The sequence below is a fragment of the Phaethon aethereus genome, assembly GCF_964289735.1.
Source record: "Phaethon aethereus genome assembly, chromosome: 1".
NCBI classification, from domain to species: Eukaryota; Metazoa; Chordata; class Aves; order Phaethontiformes; family Phaethontidae; genus Phaethon; species Phaethon aethereus.
Window position 1 is genome coordinate 85945709 of NC_138575.1, and position 19396 is coordinate 85965104.

A 19396-nucleotide genomic window follows, 5' to 3' on the forward strand; every position below is an offset into this window, starting at 1 on the left:
TCTTTAAAACTTTTGGCAGCTAGACATCTGTGTGTTGTGCTACTGTAGATTCAGATATACTTATATAAATTCTGCACAGAAGGATGCACTGTAATGACTTTGCACACCTTTATGAGGACTGCCTGTATTTTGAAATTACCAGCCCATTAGCTGACTGCAGACCGCTTTAGCAGGCATCACTACCTGCTTTCCCCCTCTGCAGCTGTCATCCTAGTTTCTGCAGCAAAAGGATGGGGTAAGCTACATTCATGACTATGGCCTCTATTACTATGCATTCCTAGAGCTGCTGCTGCTTCTAGATCTCAGTTGGAGTGTAAAGATGGCCACAGGCCCCAAACGCCAAGTTGGTGAATGCCTGCAAAAGGCTGCGGTTCCTACTCCCTCTTTGCATTCGGTAATCATACCTCATGCATGGTATGAAAGGTCACTTCTGCTGCCCTGTCTGGCGCTAACATGGTATCCGCTCTTTAAAATGCTCTGTGTACAGGATTAAATGCATGTACAGGCTCACGTATATTTCACAAGAAAATTATGGGCTGTAAAAATTCCTTGGTAAAACAGAGGCCCCTTGATATCCACGAGGACAGCCAACAATCAAAAGAACTAAAAAACAGAGTTGTGGGGTACAAAGCAGTGACCGGTGCTGCACCGGAGCACCTGACCACCACAATGCTACCCACACCTTGCGGCACTGAAAAGACTGACAGAGCCCGCACAACTGGCAGGTGCTAGTCACAGCAACACCACCGCCGGGCAGGCCGCCACGTGCCCACGGAGGAAGGTGGGCAGGCAGGTCACGGCTCTATCAGGTAGGAGACTCTCCCACTCCCATTCCCACACCTCCACCCCTCCCCCGGCCCCGCCTACCCCGGTGCACGTTTGTATACTAGGCCTCGCCTCTCTGTGTGACGAGCCTATTGAGCGCGACCTGTAACAGCTGTTGCCCCTCCCCTTTCCTCTGCCACCGATAACGGAAGCGCTGGGAGGCCGAGCAGTGACGCGCTTTGCGCGCGGCCTGCGTGCCACCCCCTCCCACACGCACTCCCCTACTTCCCCCGTCCCCCCCCCCAGTTTCCCCCCCCCGCTCCGGGCAGCATGTGGGGAGCGAGCCCGGGGTGGGCGGCCGATGCGGTGAGTGCGGGCGGGAGGGGGACGGGGGAAACGGCCGCTCCTTTCGTCTTTTTCCTCTTCAGCCCGTCTCCGTACTATGCGCGCCCCGCAGGCCGCTTCCGCTCCCTTCCCTTCCCCTCCCGCCCCGCCCCCGCCGGCGAGCGCGCTGCCAGGTTGGGGAAAGGGGAGGGGTGGTGGGGGGGGGGGGAGGCCACCATCTTTGGGGAAGCCTGCGACCCAGTTGGAGAAGTACTGGTGCTGTGTTTAGATCGACCACCCCGCCGTGTCCTTGAGCTCTAATGGGATCAGCTCTGGAGGGGGTCGGTAGAGGGGGTGACTGCAACGGTGGTCGCCAGCAGCACAAAGTGGGTAAGTGGTGACAGAGCTGTGGAGGGTATTGTCATTTCACATGGTGTGCCATACTAGTGCTAATGCTGTTCTTCTTTCTCACTTCCCCTCCCTAGCCCTCCACTCTTGCCTCAGACAAATCTTCTGCTCGGGTACCTTGTTCTCTAAGGAAGAGACAGAGTCCCTTAGCATTGCTAGTATTTGGTAGTAAAGCACAATGTGCTGAGTGGAAGCAGACAGAATAGCCCATTGGGATGCTGCTGCATTTTTTTACCATGAAGGTGGTGAGACACTGGAACAGGTTGCCCATAGAAGTTGTGGATGGCCCATCACTGGAAGTGTTCAAAGTCAGGCTGGTCAGGGCCTTGAGCAACCTGATCTAGTGAAAGATGTCCCTGCCCATGGCAGGGGGGATTGGACTAGATGATCTTTGAAGTTCCCTTCCAGCCCAAACCATTCTGTGATTGTGCGCACTGTAAAGCGTGTTTATCATTGAAACTTAAAAGTATTTCTGGAAAAATGAGGCCATCCAGTCACAGCACAACACACAACAAGCATTCATTCTGTTCAGAAGGATGTTTTTGCTGTTAGAGTAATTATGTTTAATATGAGCTTTTCTGGTAACTCCTGGACCAGTAGAAACGGTGCTAATGGAGTTGAGAGGCCTTCTGTTAGCAACAGCGTTGCTAATAAAATTCTCATTGCTGCATCTTTCATAGTTGACATCCTGTCATCCAGAAAACCCCACTGAGAATTTTCTGCTTACAGTGCATTCCTTCAGAGTTTTTGGACAAAAAGCTACCTGCTCTTTATAAATGGTGTGGGTTTGATTTTAAATTCATCAGGAAGTTGAGCAGTTTCCTTCAAGCATTTTGGATTTGTATCACCTTTGAGAACAGTTCTCTTGTTTTTATGGCTTTATGTGTTTGGGTCATTCTTCCATACTTCTATGTATCCTGGAATCTACCTGCTTACCCTAGAGTTTGTTACTAGGGTAATACATGTGGATTGAATGTAACATTTTTGAAAGAGATGGGGAAAACTGTCTTCTTAGTAAATTATTTATTCTGGAGGCTGCAGTTGCCCCCAGAGGAGTGTTGATGGGGCACAGATGAAGATGCCTTCTGTTTATAACTTGTTCAAAAGGTATTACTGATTTGATTTATCAGATTCAAGGCTGTGAACTAATGTTGGGATGGAGCTGAGATCTGGCCTCTTTAGTGGGAACATGAAGAAACTAAATGCTACCAAAATGCCTGAATTGCTTTCCTCTTAGCTTTAAAAAAGTGTAGGCTGCCTCTACCTCTCTCCGTAGGAGAGAGCATAGCCAAATACTCATCTCAGAGGAGGAATCAAGTTGAAGATGAAAGATTATCATCAAAAGATGCTGGCCAGTTGTGCTTTAATACCAAGTGAACGTAGGCTCTGTGACTTTGTATTTCTGTGAGGAATAGAGGAGATGTTGGCAGATGCACTCTGAAACAGAGAACAGTTTTCTTAATGCTTTCAAAATATTTTTCCATGCAACTGATGTACCTTTAGCGTAGTTCTGCTTGAACTTGAGGCGGCTATCCATGCACGTAGCCCTGTAGGCTTCCATTTTTACTACCATAGGTTTGCCCTAAGATTCTGCAATTTAGAGATGCTGTGGATGTCCACTTCTGATTCCCCTGTTTTCTAAGCATCTAGATTTTTGTAAAAAGCCCTTTGGAGCTTTTGATTATTAGAATACAGTCTCTAGCTATTACTACACAAAGAGATTTCTGGGATTGTTTTTCAAACAACCCCAGAGGGCTAGTTTGGGAAAAATAAGGGGAAAGGAGAGTGCTAGAAGTGCCTTCTGCTCTTCACTCCTGCCCTGGTAGCACTGGCCAGCTGGTGTCTCCTTGTAGTCTCCAGTATTTGTCTTCTTCATGTCTACTTTTTTCTGGGCTGAAATGTCCATGAAACAGCTGAAGCATCCAGGATATTAACTGGATATTGTTTGATTTACTTGTGCTGGAGGGTGGTGTTCCACTTCTCAGAAGCAAAAGTTGAGGAAATTGTTGGGAAGAGTGCCAATCTTGGTTAAGCAGTTAGAGTGGATGAATTTCTGACCTTTTCTGGGAGTAGGGCAAGTCTTTCTCTGAAAGTTTCCCCCCAACCTACTTAGAATTTTTGCTTGGGAGGAGACGGGGGGCGGACAGACAGAGTTGACATGTTAGGAGATATATGCAAGTAGAGTCAAGTACTTTCAGAGCTTTCAGGATTTTATTGATGAATGAAGGAGCTGAAATATGGCAGGGACTGTTCTTCTAAAAGTATTCCAGCATACCTCTCAGTAGGCTTGAATTTATCTAGCTGCTTTTTGAACTTCTGCAAATTTGCAGCATCCACAGCATATCACAAAAAGGAATTCCATAGATTGCCATGTGTTTTATGAAGAAGTTTCTCTCTCACTGGTTTTGAACTTGACATGTGCAACCTTTGATAGATGTGTTCTCCTTATGTTATTTGTTATTTGCTACTCAGTTTTGTCATGATTTTGTAGACCTCTGCTATATCCTTTACTCAGTGCTTTTTCTTCCATCCTGCAGAATCCTAACTATGATAGTCATTGCTTGTGTGGAAGCCACTCTGGCTTTTCATGTGAACCTTCTCCGTAATTACAAGTACGGAGTACCAGTAATTTTACTGTATCACTTTTAAGTTGGTGCATTAGCGGGGAACAAACTTTCATGCAGTGTTGAGGAATATGCACTGTGGACTCGCACAGTGAAATAATTGTATTTGTCTTAGTTGTTAAATTTTTTTTTAACAACTTCTGATATCCAGTCTGATTTGTGTTCACTGTTCATGAGTACCTAGTAGATGTTTTCATCAAGCTATCAGATATAACCCCAACACTTCATTCCTCAGGAGTATGTAACTCAGAGCCTGTTGTATGTATGAATGACCTTGTTCATGTGACCATCAGTATGAAATTTAGCACGTCTCTTTGATCTGGTAAAGCTTATAGCTCTTACCTTTACTGGCATACTTACAGACATTTGAGAGTGTTTTGAAAATGTTTAACTAACTTAAAGGATAAGCAAATTGAGAATTTTTATCTGGAAAAGAGAAAACAAATCTGCTCTCCACCTCCCAGCATTGTACGGTTTTTTTAAGTGTTGCACTTGCAAAACTTGCAAAACTTTATTTTGCTTTTTTATTAATTTCTCAAGTAATGCATTTTTGCACACAGTATTGAAACTTTTTTTGTGTATGTGTGTGAATGTTTCAGGAAATGCTTCAAAGAACATCAGAAGATTTTTTGCCAAAGATGGAAAGTTCAGTTGAAGAGATGGATACCTCCGATACCCAGTGGGGCTGGTTTTATTTGGCTGAGTGTGGTAAATGGCATATGTTTCAGGTATGAAGTTATATGAGCTATGATGGATTCCATATATCAAACTACCTATTGCTGAATTTGTCTAAATGTGCTTTTTCATTTATTTTGAAGACTGATTCAAACAGTCATTGCTCTGTTAGCAGTGAAGATATTGAAAGGAGCTTCCGAACAAACCCACATGGTTCTGTTTCTTTTACTACTGCAAAATTTAACTACACGCTGGACTTTTCAGGTATGTGTCTTTTCATAGAGTAAATTTAAATAATGGAAGGTGCCACATATCTCAGTTCATTTGTTCTTTCAGCAAACTGTTGTCCTTATATCTAGTGCAAAAACTTGTGCAAAGACTGGAAATGCCTTCTTTACTGGAAAGTACATAGGAGTTTTTAGAAGCAGTTGCCCTGCTATATTTTCTAGTGTAGTTTATTAATAAAGTAGCATGTCTTGTTTAGTAGCACTCCATGTTACTGCTGCTTACCTTAGCTGTAGGTGGTATGTAGCATACCTATGCTACATACCCATATATGGGACTGGGAAGGTTGAACCTTTTTTCGTTAACATGCAACTGCTTGTAAGCTTGAAAAACCTCTTCCATTCAGAGCCTGTATAAGAAACATTGATATTAAGGAAGCTTTCTGCAAAATATTGGCATCGAAGAGATTTTATAATTCAGTTGGTAGTTGAAGCCAGTTCTGTTGTCAGAATAACAAGGACATAGGCAAAAGGATTTTCTAGTAAATTGTAAAGATCTCACTTATGCCATGCTTTTAAAATATAGACTATTACAGGATTCTAATGTATGTAGCTAATTATAAATTAATCTGTCTTTTGCTTAAAGGTATGTTCTAATGACTTCCATTTTTTGTGGGTTTTTTTGTTTGTTTTTAGCTTTTCCATCCATAGATTATTTATTTTCTGCTTAAATTACAAAAACAGCTATATGCTTTAATAGAAGCCTCTTCCAAATCAAAGACAATAACAGCAGTTCAAATACAAAAGGGGGAACTGGGTAAAACAGTGACGTACTGAGAATAAAGTAGTATGTAACAATACAAGGAGTTTTATGTTTATTTGTGTTGAAATGTCTGTTTAAAAAACCCTTTGTTTTGCATCCCGAATAAAACCAATAAATGCAAATGTTAAACAATGATTTTTATGTTACTGTTTGTAGGTCATGATGTCTTGCATTAAGGATAGTAGTAAGATGCTTTGTCATCCTAGTTGTATTAAAGTCAGTGGAAGTTCAGTGGAAGTTTTGCCAGTGATTTAGTGGGGCTGAATGTTAGATGGGTATTTTAACAATAAATGTTTTGTTTGTGCAATATTTGCATATTTTGCTAACTCATATAAATTACGATGATTCTGAGGCAAGTATTTAGAAACATTTATCAAAAATGCTGATTTGTTAATTGTTGAAATAGGAGTTCCTTTCAAGCAACTTTGGGTGTAATAATGTTATTTTTAAAAACTACACTTAAATGTTTCATATGCTGTAGATGAATTCCAGAAACTTTTATCCTAACTTTTGTTTTATGCTCAGTGATGAAACAAACCAACCTAAGCACCCTTAAGCAACGTCCAATAAAGCGAGCTCCTTTTTCTATCAGTGCTTTCAGGTAAGGAAATAAGAGGAAGAGTCCTTAGTTTTATTTTATTCCTGATTCTTCTAAGTAAAATGAAACAATATGTTTATATTTATTTACTTTTTACATCAGACAATTTGAGACGTGAACAGAGGTGGGAGAGCTAGTGAAGAAGGAAGGCATTTCGGAGAAGAGTGACAAAAGAATTTTTAGTTTGTTTTTTTATCTTTTTTTCTGAGAAAGTAAGGAACTTGTAGTGGGAGAGGCAAGGCATACTGAATACTGATATCCTTTGGCAAGGTTCTAAAGCTGTGCCTGACTTTAGCCATTAGAGTTCCTTGCTGTAAATACCTGTTGAATCAGAATTGCTGTGGAGAAACAGCAGCAAAAAATGGAAGTTTGTTCCATTGTAATAACGACTTCATAAATTATTTAGAAGTATTACGAAGTATTATTGTAAAAGCAAAAAAGATTGAGTTATATTTTCCTGTCTGTTTTAATCAATTACTCTAAAATTATTTGAAATTGCAAGAACTTGCATCACAGCAACGAGATTGTTTTATGAGTCTAATCGCTTTAGATTGTAAGTTTCTTACCATTTGAATAGTCATTAGGTATAAAGCTGTGCTGATGTAAATCTGATACTCACTAAACAATAAACTGATCTCGGCAGTGATGCTACCACAGGTAAAATTTACGATATGCAATATGTGGGGGTTTTTCCCCAAATAGTTTCTTTGAAATGATTTTAGTTCTGAATTGTGGTGTGGTTGTACTTTCAAAAAGAAATTTGGCATTTGTAATAAGAAATGTAGTAGCAATCTTCTCACACTGACATTCAAGAAGGACCGTTTTTTTTTGAAGTGCCACCTGTTTTTTCAATGGATATTTGCTGAAGACTGCATGTAATAATGTGGCAATTCACTTTTGTTTTTTTGTTTCGTGAGTAATTGTATTCAGTACTCTCCTTCCATGTGATGACACCATTCTTTCAGGAGATTGTTTCTTTTAATCCCACTTTTAAGGCTTCAAAGTGGCTATGTATGTGATGTATATGCTTAAAACACTCCTTTTTTTGAGGGTTTGGTTTTGTCTTTAAAAAAACAAATTTGACTATAATTTTCAAGTGTGTGTTTTTAACATAATGCCTTTAAATACTTCAAATGAGGGCTCAGTTTCCAGAGGCTGAGGCTAGTTCTAATTCCTGATAGTTTGGAATGTTCAGGCTATCTCTCACATTTCTAAATTAGTGTTGCTCTCCTGATGTTGCAGACCTTTCTGACCATCTCTTCTGATTTATCTTCCTGTCTTTTGCTGAGTAGATGGTGTATTAAAACTGTTCATTACTGTGGTTTATTTACAATAAGCTAAACCAGAATTTGAATACAAAATAAGACCTCTTGCTTTTGACCTTACCTGCTGACAACAGCCTTTGTTTAAATTAAAACCCTAAGTAGTTTTGTATAAGTGGTTTTTTTGCATACAGTATTGTTAGGAGCAGGAGTTTGACAGGAAGAAAATGCCTCATGTCTTTGATGCGACATGTTTTTACCTTTTTTGTTTGAAGTTTCATCTGTGAAAATGAGGCTATCCCTATGCCTTCACACTGGGAGAATGTAAATACTGAGGAGCCGTATCAGGTAAGAGTTGGTATGCAAGTTGGTCAAAAGCATGTGATAATGAAATAATGCATCGAATTGAAATCGTACTAACCTCTTTTTTTCCAGCTTATTCCATTGCAAAAGAAAACAAATGAATATAATGAAGTTTCTAGTCTCTTTGGAAAAACTATGGATAGCCACCGAATTAAAAGAATTAAGAGAATACAAAATCTAGACTTGTGGGAGTTTTTTTGCAGGTGAGATGATTTCTAAAACCAACAGTCTTAGGATTGTTAACAGAGCAAATCTTGAAGGCATGTAGCAGAAATATGTTTAATTGCTTTTACTATTACGGAAAATGTGTTACTTTTTATCTTATAAAATTTTATTATTTGTCATTCCTCTATTCAAAATTCAATTTTCAAGACTCTCTAGCTTCTACAAGTGGAGAAATGTAGTATTTGTAGAAATGCAGTAGACATAGCACAGATAAGACTGATGCATTAAAGATGTTCAGGATGTCCATGCAGTAGATGCCCATGATACTTACAGTGAAGTAAGGAGAATAAAGATAAGCTTTTTGTAAAATAATTCCTTGGCAGGTTTGTATTATTTTAGTTTTTAGTGAACAAAGCAAATGAATATTTGTGGCTTGTTTCATTTCTCAACTTTATGAAACCTAGGACAGAATTAAGTGTCCAGTTAGCACATATTCATGTAATTTCTTTAAGTTTAATGTGCTACAAAGTTTTTTCTAAGTTCTCTGCTTTTCCCTCTTCATATTGTGCTGACCTGGAAGAGGTAGGAAGTGCCTACTTCCTAGAACGATTTCTGTTTCCACTTATTTCGTAGTGTGAACCTTAAGCAGTTGTTTTGACAAAAGTTATTTGTGTGTCCTCTAAGAAGGAGTATATATCAGAATGAGTTTTTAAGATGTATTACGCTATTAAAATCAACTGAAATAAGTTAAATAGTGAGGAAATAACTAAGCGGATATATATGTTTCAAAAAACATGTAGACGTGGCACTTCGGGACATCGTTTAGTGGGCGTGGTGGTGTTGGGTTGACGGTTGGACTTGATGATCTTAAACATGTTTTCCAACCTTAATGGTTCTTTGATTCTATGATTAAAAATTTGTATGTTATGTGATTTTTTGAAAGATAAGTAATTTATTGTTAATTTAAAGCTATATCATGAATATGCATAAGGAAATGAATTCAAGTTCTTGGTTAAGAGAGTTAACCTTCTCTTAATTGCAAATCTATTTGTTTATATTTACCTGTTTAAGTATTAAAGCTTATTTGTTTGACCTTGTGTTTCAATATCTACCTTTTTACAAATAAGTTTCTGTAGAGGTGTATTTATAACATCTTAGTACCAATCTTAATTTTTGAGAATAGGAATAGCAAGCAGACTTCAATGTAAATGTCCTTTGAGTCTCCGGTGTAGATGGCCGAGGGGGGGTGGGGGAAGACTTTTTTTGCTTAGCTTAGGAACTGATGTCATTTGCAGAGTGTACTAGTTTTCCTGACTGGTCAGTGAGTAGAATTCGTGGTTTAAGAATTCTGAATTTATGGATAATGTGCTAGAATATTCTCAAGGTATGAAACGTGAGAATGGGAATTAAAATTTCATATGTCAGGAGTATTACAGTATTGCCATATAACTAACTATAAAACAAGGTACTTTTGACTATCTGTACAGTGTAAAAGTATATGGAGAAAAGTAATTTCAGTTCTAAAACTTCTTTTCTGTGTCAAAAAAATAAAAGTAACAATGAAAATTGCTAGGATAAGAGTATGTAATTGATGCTTAGCTGCTTTTCTGCTGAGGGTAAAACACAGCCTTGCAGCTGATGGACTTAAACACACAGGTGAAGAAATTATTGCCGGGTAGTATATTACGAAGTAGGTATTCCAGCATTTAAAATTCACTAAAAGTTCTTTTGTTGTCCCATGTAGGAAAGTTAAAGTAACAGAAGATAAATCTTAGTCTAGCGTATTTTGATTTGTGCATCTGAGTTTGGAGTTGTAGAGGAGTACAGCAAGTAGAAAACAGTGAGATTGCTGACCATCTTTAGAAACAGCTTGTGTGCTTGCATATGTACAAAGAGCATGTCTCTGGGTATTTAGTTTTGCTTTAGGTTGCTGCTTTATTGAGTGAACTGGCTGGTGGATCAACTTAGTTATGTTTTATTGGATTTGTTTGTAACTGCTGGTGGAAAGTGCTAAGATGATGCTTTTTAGAATAGTTGGACTCCTTGTTTTCTGTTCCAAATCAAAAAAAGTCTTGCTGTGGCATTTCTGCATACTGCAGAACCTCTTTCCCAGTGTGCGCAGAATATTCCACTACTTATGAGGAACAATTGCTACTTAAACTTTAGTGCTTTTGAGAAAGTGCTTTGTTTCATTGATAAGGTCAGTGATTAAATTTGAGCATTGTTTGAAAGATTATTTGCATCATTGTAGTGGTCAAAACACATTTGCCTGTTATAATAGTTCCCATATTATTTTAAATTGGTTTTATGAAATCAACTGTTTGGAGATAGTGAAAGACTTACAGAACATTTTTGGATAGTTATTATTCACCTTTTCTAGAAATTTGTTCTGTTCTATTTCAAGAGAAGTTACTTCAGGCTGCCTTTATACATTGTCAGAGATCAGCAGCCAACAATAGAGGGCTGCTGATCGAAAAATTTCGCATATTCAGCATTGCTAGCCCTTATCTCAGAGGTGTTAACCTCACAGAGGTAGTTTTTCAAGGTGCAGGGAATCTTGGCTCCCGTGTTTTGCTGAATTGCTGACAGAGTGGAACTTGAGTGGCTGGAACCTTTCTGCCTCTGACACAAAATGTCAAAAATGAGATTATTAGTGAAACCTCCCAGATGCCCTTGAGATTCTACTGACATCCTTCTGATTTGGAAAGCAGTTGTAGGGAAAAAACCACAAATATAATGAAGTTGCCAAGACATAGGTATTTTAGTTTGCACTACATGGAGGAGAAAAAAAACCCTGAATAATAAAACAGAATAAACATATCTCTTAAGCTAAGTACTGCAAGATTTTTAACTTCTGTGAAATGTACTTACTTATAATTAATGCATAATTGCAATGTAATGTCATTAATATGATAAAGAATCTTTGCTGCCTGTCTCTTTCCCTGGACCTGATTGATAGGACCTCCTCAGACTACATCTAAACTGTAGGTCCTGAGAATGCCTCCCCAATTCATGTGTTTATTCATTGCAGTTATAAGCAGGTTGCTTAATTTGGTAAACCTAAGTATGTAACACAGTGCCCCATGTCCTGTGACTTTTATAGGAAGGAAATTCAGGTACATAGACAAGAACAAAACTAAGATGCACTCTGACTTGTTTTTGCCTGGACAGTCAAGGGATCGTAACTATGAACAGCTCAGTACTTTAGACACAGTTCCAGATTCCACTTCTTCATGGATCTTAGGAAAACCTAGCTGACAGAAGGTCACTTAAAAAGATTGATGGAAAATATATCTGTTCTTTAATTGAAGGCGTGCTATGGCCTTCTGCCCATGAGATTGTAATATAGGTTCACTTGTAGTGTAAGGGTTTGTTGTTTTGTTTTGTTTTCCAAAATTCTAGACCAATGTAACCCTGTCAATGCACGACTTACCGCTTTCAGAAAGTATATGAACCATAAATTCAGAAAATCATTATGAAATTATCATGTTGAAGTAATTTTACCTAAAGATTTAGGTAATTTTATATTTAATATTTTTTTATATGTATACTTTATAATCCACTAACTTTGTTATCCCTCCCACCATGCTATTTAAGTAGGTGGAGTGAACAAAATGGGAGAAAAATGCCTTTCTTTTAAAAATGTATCCACAGAAAGTGACCACACTGAAACTAATGCCAAATGAACAATGTTGATAAAATTAGTATAAAAGACCTTTTTCCCTAACCTTGGATTACTTCTGAAAATTAGTCTACAGCATCTGGAAGTGTGCAATTTCTCAACATGTACCTTCAGAATTCTGATCTGTTTAAAAACTAGAATCACCTAGTCACTTGCGAAAGTGGAATGTAGAGAGTGTTTTTAGGTCTGTCCCCTCTGCAGTGTTTTCAGAATAGTAACTTAATTTGATTGTACAGACGTTTGTAATGCTGTATTATGTGTTCTCCTTAGGAAAAAAGCTCAACTAAAGAAGAAAAGAGGTGTCCTAACTATTAATGAGCAGATGTTGTTTCATGGCACCAGTAATGAATTCGTAGAAGCAATATGTATTCATAACTTTGACTGGAGAATAAATGGGATGCATGCTGCTGTGTATGGAAAAGGTAAGTATTTTTGTCACGTGCAAGAGTTTGGTAATCTTAACAGTTCAACGTTGTTAAGTGTTTCCTATAGTATGTTCTTTGTGATGTACTCCTTGTGTTTATCCAAGAGCTGTTTAATATGGTTCTGCTTTTATGTCAAGTGTTATTAAGAAAGTTAGGATACCGTAAGGAATCCTAACTTTGTAATTGTCACAACTGGCTGGTAGGACCAGGGAGCTTGGGGAAGGGATGCCCAGCAAAGTAGCGTTGATCACAAGACAATCTCCCTATTAAAGTATTCCCACTAAAAATATTTGGTCATGTTGCTATAATCTTGACAATTTAGGAAAAAAAATAAAATTGGATTGCTAATGAACATAAAAGCACAGCCATCTTTCATCATCCTTATACCTATATTCATGCTGTAGTAGTTAAGCTGTCATGACAAGAATGTAATCAGATTTTTTTTTTTTTGAAAGGGACCTATTTCGCAAGAGATGCATCATATTCCAGTCGCTTCTGCAAAGAGGACATGAAGCATGGAGATACTTTTCAAATTCATGGTGTGAATCTGCAGCCTCATCTGCATAGACCAGATAAAGTCATGTTTCTTGCTCGCGTATTAACTGGTGACTATATCAATGGTGATTCAAAATACATGAGGCCTCCTTCAAAAGATGGAAGTTTTGTGAACTTATATGACAGCTGTGTAGATAATACCTGGAATCCAAAGATTTTTGTTATCTTTGATGCCAACCAAATCTACCCTGAGTACTTAATAGAATTTTGTTAAGTTTGAAAGGAGCTGAACTGAATATTGTTTGTGTCTTTTTGATACTTTTGTTCCTTTTGTAAAGACAACAATATGAAAACATGAAGCATGAAAGGAGAGAGGTGAAAGAAAGGCTAGCATATATTTATGGAGGAGGGAAGCTATTAAACATTTAAGAGATTGGCGAACTGTTTTGAAAAATCTGTAAACTTTACTAATGCATTTTTCAAATGTAGAGACTACTAGAAATTTGAAATTGTGTAGTGAGCCTTAAATACATTGGGCATTGGTAAGTTTTTAAAGGCAGAATTTATGTTCTGATTTTTTTAATATATTACAAATATTTATTCATGTGGTAGAAATATGCTTGTATTATAGTATGCATGCTATGAAACTAATCTTTTATTAGATTGTCTGCAGAACATAAAAATAACAAAAAAAGCAGCGACAAAAATACCCAGGGGACTTGGCTATCTATGTGTGTATGTCTGTTCTGTAGTATACGTTGCTTTGGTTTTGGAGATCTTTTAGTTTGGATTCTAAACCTACAAAAAAAATCCATCTGGAGAAAACTGATGAAGGAGCTGCAAAGTTCACCAAAGCTGTTATGTTTAACTTCAGGTACATTTTACTGTAAGTTTCAATTATGTACTTGCAATGCTTTAATAATATACTTGCAAGATTACAAAACCCTTGCACTAGGATTTGAACTTTGGGTTTGATGGAAATTGTTCCCATAAGCTCTTGTCATTGTTAGTTGTTTGGAATGTAACTTTTGAGCTCAGTGTTGGGATATCAACAGTGCCATACATCTTCCTGAGTTCTTTTCTACAGAATTTTTGCCCTCTTGTTACAGTACGCGTGTGCAATGCTGTTACATTCATGCAGCTCTGCTGCTGTGATTTTTGCCTGGTCAGGGTTTCAGAAGCACTCGGGGCTCATATACTTGCTGTTATTGAAGACAATGTTTAGATTAACTTTGCTGGAAACAATACGGTTAAACTAACAATGAAAACTTCAAAAGATGCCATCCTTTAATTTTTTTTTTTTTAAACATTTTAATAGAAAGCTTGTGTAACACTTGTGAGGCTCTGGTTTTCATAAGTAGTATAGTTGTAAAGTTAAAACGTTTTTCACATGTAGAAAGAGTAAAAGAGACAATATTTGGGTAAAGAAGAAACTTGAGTGCCTAAATACATGAAGAGCCTGAAGAAGGAGCTGTTACAGTGAAATGCACTGAAATGTTAAACAATTTGCTACGAAATTGTGTTCCTAGTGTTTTTCTTTATTAAAGGATCTAAGGAGCACTAAGTGTCAAGGTCTAAGTGGGGGCCTTTCCAGGTTTCTTCTTTGGCTACAGCCAGTAACAAATCCTTATGGAAGTAGCATATAGTTATGGCAGATATAGAATGATCTGTATTGGTCTGTTGTTAATGGACTTTTTGGATCAAAGGCTATGTTTAAAATCTATCGTATTTAAAAGGCACTTCAGCTGGCATGACCAAGTCTGCTCAATATCGTTTTAAACCTATGGAACTGGAAGCAGAATATGACTACATATTTGTCATCATAACTGAGGACACAAACATCTCTTCCTTCTCCTTAGTGCTGTTATCTTTGCCTGTCAGTGGATCTTGCACAAGTTGGGTGTCTGTATTTATATAATTTCATGGCAGCCTTTCCTTTTGTTTCTGTTCCTAATCCATTTAGGGCTAAGATGCGTTTTCCTCTTACTTTAGTGCAACAGGAAGTATGATCTCTGATCCCAGTTGGGAACTCCTAGGCTCTACTGTTGTAGGCATGATTTGTGTCTTATTCACTACTATGCTAGCTGTGCAAAAGGTACATTGTTCCCCACATTGTAGAAAATATTTTTTAAAATATTCCCTGCAAATCATGCAGGGAATTTGTGTATTACTGACTCCTTTTTATTCTTCCACAGTGTTGTCCAGAACATACATTTTATGAAACTAACAAATATATGCGCTGTTGTTCCTTTGATTTTTGCCTTATTTCTTCTGCTGTCTGAACTGTTCTTTTTAGTTGAGAAAACTGAATTTTCTTTTTTAATGTCTCATGGACACAAAACACCATAATCTATACTGTTCTTAGTGACTTTTCCAATTGTTTGTATGGTGGTGTCATTTAAATTGAATGGCAGAATCTTAATCTTACCAAAGCTGCACAATTGGAGTTTCAGCTCTTCTTCTAATATACTGTTCTGCTTTCTGGTGTCTGTTTTTTGTACTGATGAATCTTTATACTGAAGGTATCTGTAAAGTAGCCATCGTTTTCGTGGTAAGGGGAGAGAGATTATTATTGCAAGCAAAGTCCAGAACTCTACAAGTAGCCAACACAAGAAATAGTTGGCCTTAATAAAAGGAACAGTGAGAGAGGAAGGGAGGAAAATAATTTCTTGGACTGTGGAGCATTAAAGAAATGAAAAGGGATTTGGTCTGATTCTGGGGAAGGAAACCTGCTATTTTCTGTTATTATTTCATGTAGTGAAACTTTATGCTCCATTTTCTTTTTACACCTGTGCAAGAGAGCATGTCATTCTCTTATGTGCCTTGATCAGAGGTAAAGCTTTCTCACTAGATTATTCTTGTGGCAGAATGTTTTCAGATGAGCACAACACTTCAGTATGAGCTGATCTTATTTCTATATTGTACTGGCCTCCTGTGCCAGCTTTGCTTTTTAGAATGGATGTCTACTGAATTATTGCTGAACAAATCTCATTTCATCCAAAGCACTGTGGGAGAGTGTCTTCACTGCAGTTCACTTACAGGGGCAGTTTGTACACACTTTTAAGTTAAAATCTGCAGAAACAAAAGGATACAGCTTCATATTCTATAGATGTTCCCAGTACCCTCATATCCAAGCCAGGTGTGAGATACATACTGTACCAGCTGGAGCTAGTGACTTAAATTCCAGGATGCCACTTCAGCTGGTGGTTTAAGGACAACTCTGATCCTTTTTAAGCCTTTATCAGCACACAGGATCATAGCAGGAAGGCTGAAGTGAGTTTGTGCAGTCTATATAGGTAGAGATTACCTTCAGGAAGAAGAATTATCAGTAATTGCTGTGCTTCTCACTGGCCTATACAGACTATACATCTGATGAGCATGTGTCAGTCTTAAAATTTCTTTGACCTATATATCCATCCATCAGTGTTGTAACTGATTATGATGCTGATGATGAACTGTCCAAACCAGCAGATTTCCAGAACAGCATAGGTCTGCTCCAGATTAGTAGAACTCTTGACAAGTCACCAAAAAATTGTGGGAACTGACAGATGGAATACCTTGTAATGTGTTTGCTTCTTCCATGCTTCTCTTGCTTTTCTCTGCTAACACAAGCCTGCAGAGTTTAGAGGCATAATCTCTGAGTAGCCAAAATAAGAATGTTGTTGCTTGGCTGCATTTTTTGGTTGTTTTTGTTTAACAGAGGCACAAGCCACTCACATTGCTGATGAATTCACTGACTTGATTTCTGTGATTTACAGAGTAGAAAAGCCTGTGTCAGCAAGCCACACTAGAGGTCAAATGTTTATTTTGCAAAAAATATATATTGCATAGCAAATGGACTGGGGGACCCTGGCCCAGACATTAAGCCTGCCTAGTCACCACCTAGTTCAGCTTAAAGTTTGCTGGTGAATATGCAGGCATGCCCCAGGCACACTAGAATTGGGAAAGACACAGACCCTCACCCTGCAGCCAGCACCAGACACATGGGTAGTGACCCATGGTCCTGCTCCAGCAGCACTGAGTTCCTTGCTCACCTCACTCATGCTGCTCAACCCCAACAACTGGTTTTCGGAACAGACACGGTTCCTGCTCCAGTTGGCTGGGGCTTCAAGACCCTCACTGGCTCAAGTAGCTGACACAGGGACCCTGCTCACTCCAGTTGCTGGCACCACAGGCCAGGGGTGCCCACCCCCTGGCACCAAATTCCCCTCACGCACACACGGGTCTCACCACTAGGTGGCACCCGAGTCCTTGCAGCACATGTTCACATGGGACAGAGTGTGAGCATATGCAGAGAGATGCTTGAGAAAAGATTTAGTAACAAGATAGAAGAAGCTAGGCCAGACTGTGGTGATCAGGCACAGGGCTCAGCCAGACAAGTGTACTGACCAACCCCGTTTTACAGCTGACTGGCCCCACTTACACTGCTTTCTGTCTACCCTCCTTTGTTCTTCCCTGCTCCCCCTTCCCCTGCGCATCCCCCACCCTGTACAGCTCTTGATTCCCACATACTGGGATCCCTCCAGTATGCAATATCATCAGCTGCAAAGTCCAGGCTGCTCTTCCTGGAAGTGGCACCTGTGGTTTCTTAATAGCCCATCAGTCAGTGTGCATGGTGAGGTTTGTTTCGTGAGGTCTGTGTCTTGGTGTATTTTGTTCCTGGTTTCTCTTTTTTCCCCTTAGTTTCCCAATTGACAGGTCCCTAGTCAGATAACCTCGCTGGAATAAATTTTCTCACATTCTCACATGCCCTTATCAATTGATGTGACTGACCTGGTTTGGTTCTCATCACTGCCTCCCTTGTCATGTCAGTCAGGTTTGTGTCCCCGTATGTTCTTGTTCATGGCTTCCTCCTTTTCTTATTGTCCCTGTTGCATTGGAAAAGGTCCTTGACCAGACACCTTTAAAGGAGCAATACTCTCCTTCCACATACCCTTACAGATAATTGTGCCACATAATAGGTCTTGCAATCCTGGTCCCACATTTGTCCTAACTTGGGGACTTAGTTGGGAAAGTCACACTTCATTCCTAAGGTAATGAATGCGCATAGTAGGATCATTTGCACTGAGTTTTCATCCTGATGCCTGGACAAGAGACAGCCACAGTGAACACAAAGACTGGAAGCTTGCAAATTCTTTTGAGTGGGTCTTTTAATTTTAAAGGACCCACTTAAATATACAGAAGTAGTTGAGTATTTGGTGTATAGTGGAATAAGCAAGAAAAAAATTGCAGTGTAATGAAGAGAGGGTGTACTGTATTGGGAAAACGCTGAAGAAAATAAACTCTGCCCATTCAGATGTTAATCAGTTCCATGGAATACCATAAAATGAATGAGTTTCTCTTCCTTGTGTGCTTTGAGCTGTCATGACTTTGCCAGTGCTGTCATGTTAAGGATTGTAAACTAGTTGGTCCTGGCTGTTTGCACAGTTATTTGCAGACATCTAAAGATTAATTTACAACTACTACTTTTAAGTGTCTTTTGCAAAAGAGATCATGACACCACTGCTAGAAACAATAGTCTTAAGCTATGCTCTTCTTAGCTATTGACTTTGTAAACTAGAAATGTCATTGATTTCTGTATTTATATTTTGCCTGCCTATTGCCTTAGAATGTCTTTGAGATTGTTTCAGTATTTTCCTTTTTAGAAAAATGCATTTTGCAATTAGCGATGAAAGAAGAATAAGGATTAATGTATCAGCATTTGGGGAAGCTGGTTGGTGCATGTGCTAAGAGTGTGCCTATCAGGAAGGCAGATAGTTCAAATGACATTGTTTTCTATCTGAAACCATGAACAGTTGGATCAATTTCCTGTTTCAGTCTGCTAGCCAATAAATGCCAAATTTTACCTAAAGGGAATGAAATCATATTGACACCAAAAGGAACAATCTTAAATGTTTATTCTCTTTACTCAGGTTCTCCACTGGTAGGGTTTTCCTCCCTTTGACAAATAAAGCAATGTAACAAATAAACCAATAACAGGTGGTAAGTATCTGACTTGGGTCCTGGTTTCATATAAGGCAACACAAGGCCTTAGCTTGCTCACCACCCTCTTTCTGTTCCCATGCTCTGCTTGCATTCATATTGTCATAAAGGGAACCAAATGAAAGATCTGAATCGTTTTTAAAAAATAATTTGGAGTGGGAAAGATGGTTCGGCTTAGTTACAGTGCCAATCAGCTTTCTGGTCTATAACGCTACTGTGTAAATAATATATGGCTCCCATGTAGCCATCTACTGTTGACAAGACACAAAGGAAAATGGGAGAAGAATGTCAGGTAAAAATGTAGCAGGAATGACAGACCTGTATCTTTGGAAGTAGCTCTGATTTATGGTACATTGTGCATGAAACTGTGAGCTGTAATGAAAATCTGCTACCTCAAACTTTGTCATCAGGCTAAAGCAGGCAGAAAATACTTGAAGGGCAACAGTTGTACCCATCTGTGAGTACAAGACTACTGTTGTAGTCACAGTAGGGTTTTTTAATTTAAAGAAGGAGTCCTTAAGAGAAGATTCACCTAATTACCTAAAGCATACATAGAGAAAGACCACATTACCTGCAATAGC

At 38.8% G+C, this 19396-nt stretch overlaps 1 protein-coding gene across 1 annotated transcript; it reads left to right on the plus strand.

Annotated features, from left to right (window-relative positions):
- Positions 1-960: 960 nt before the first annotated feature.
- On the plus strand, positions 961-13107 carry PARP11 (poly(ADP-ribose) polymerase family member 11; the record flags this gene model as incomplete). Its single annotated transcript, XM_082013256.1, has 8 exons — positions 961-1131; positions 4721-4849; positions 4940-5060; positions 6369-6444; positions 7979-8051; positions 8139-8269; positions 12184-12335; positions 12794-13107. The coding sequence occupies exons 1-8, from the start codon at positions 1096-1098 to the stop codon at positions 13105-13107; spliced, it is 1032 nt and encodes a 343-aa protein (XP_081869382.1). The 5' UTR covers positions 961-1095.
- Positions 13108-19396: the final 6289 nt, after the last annotated feature.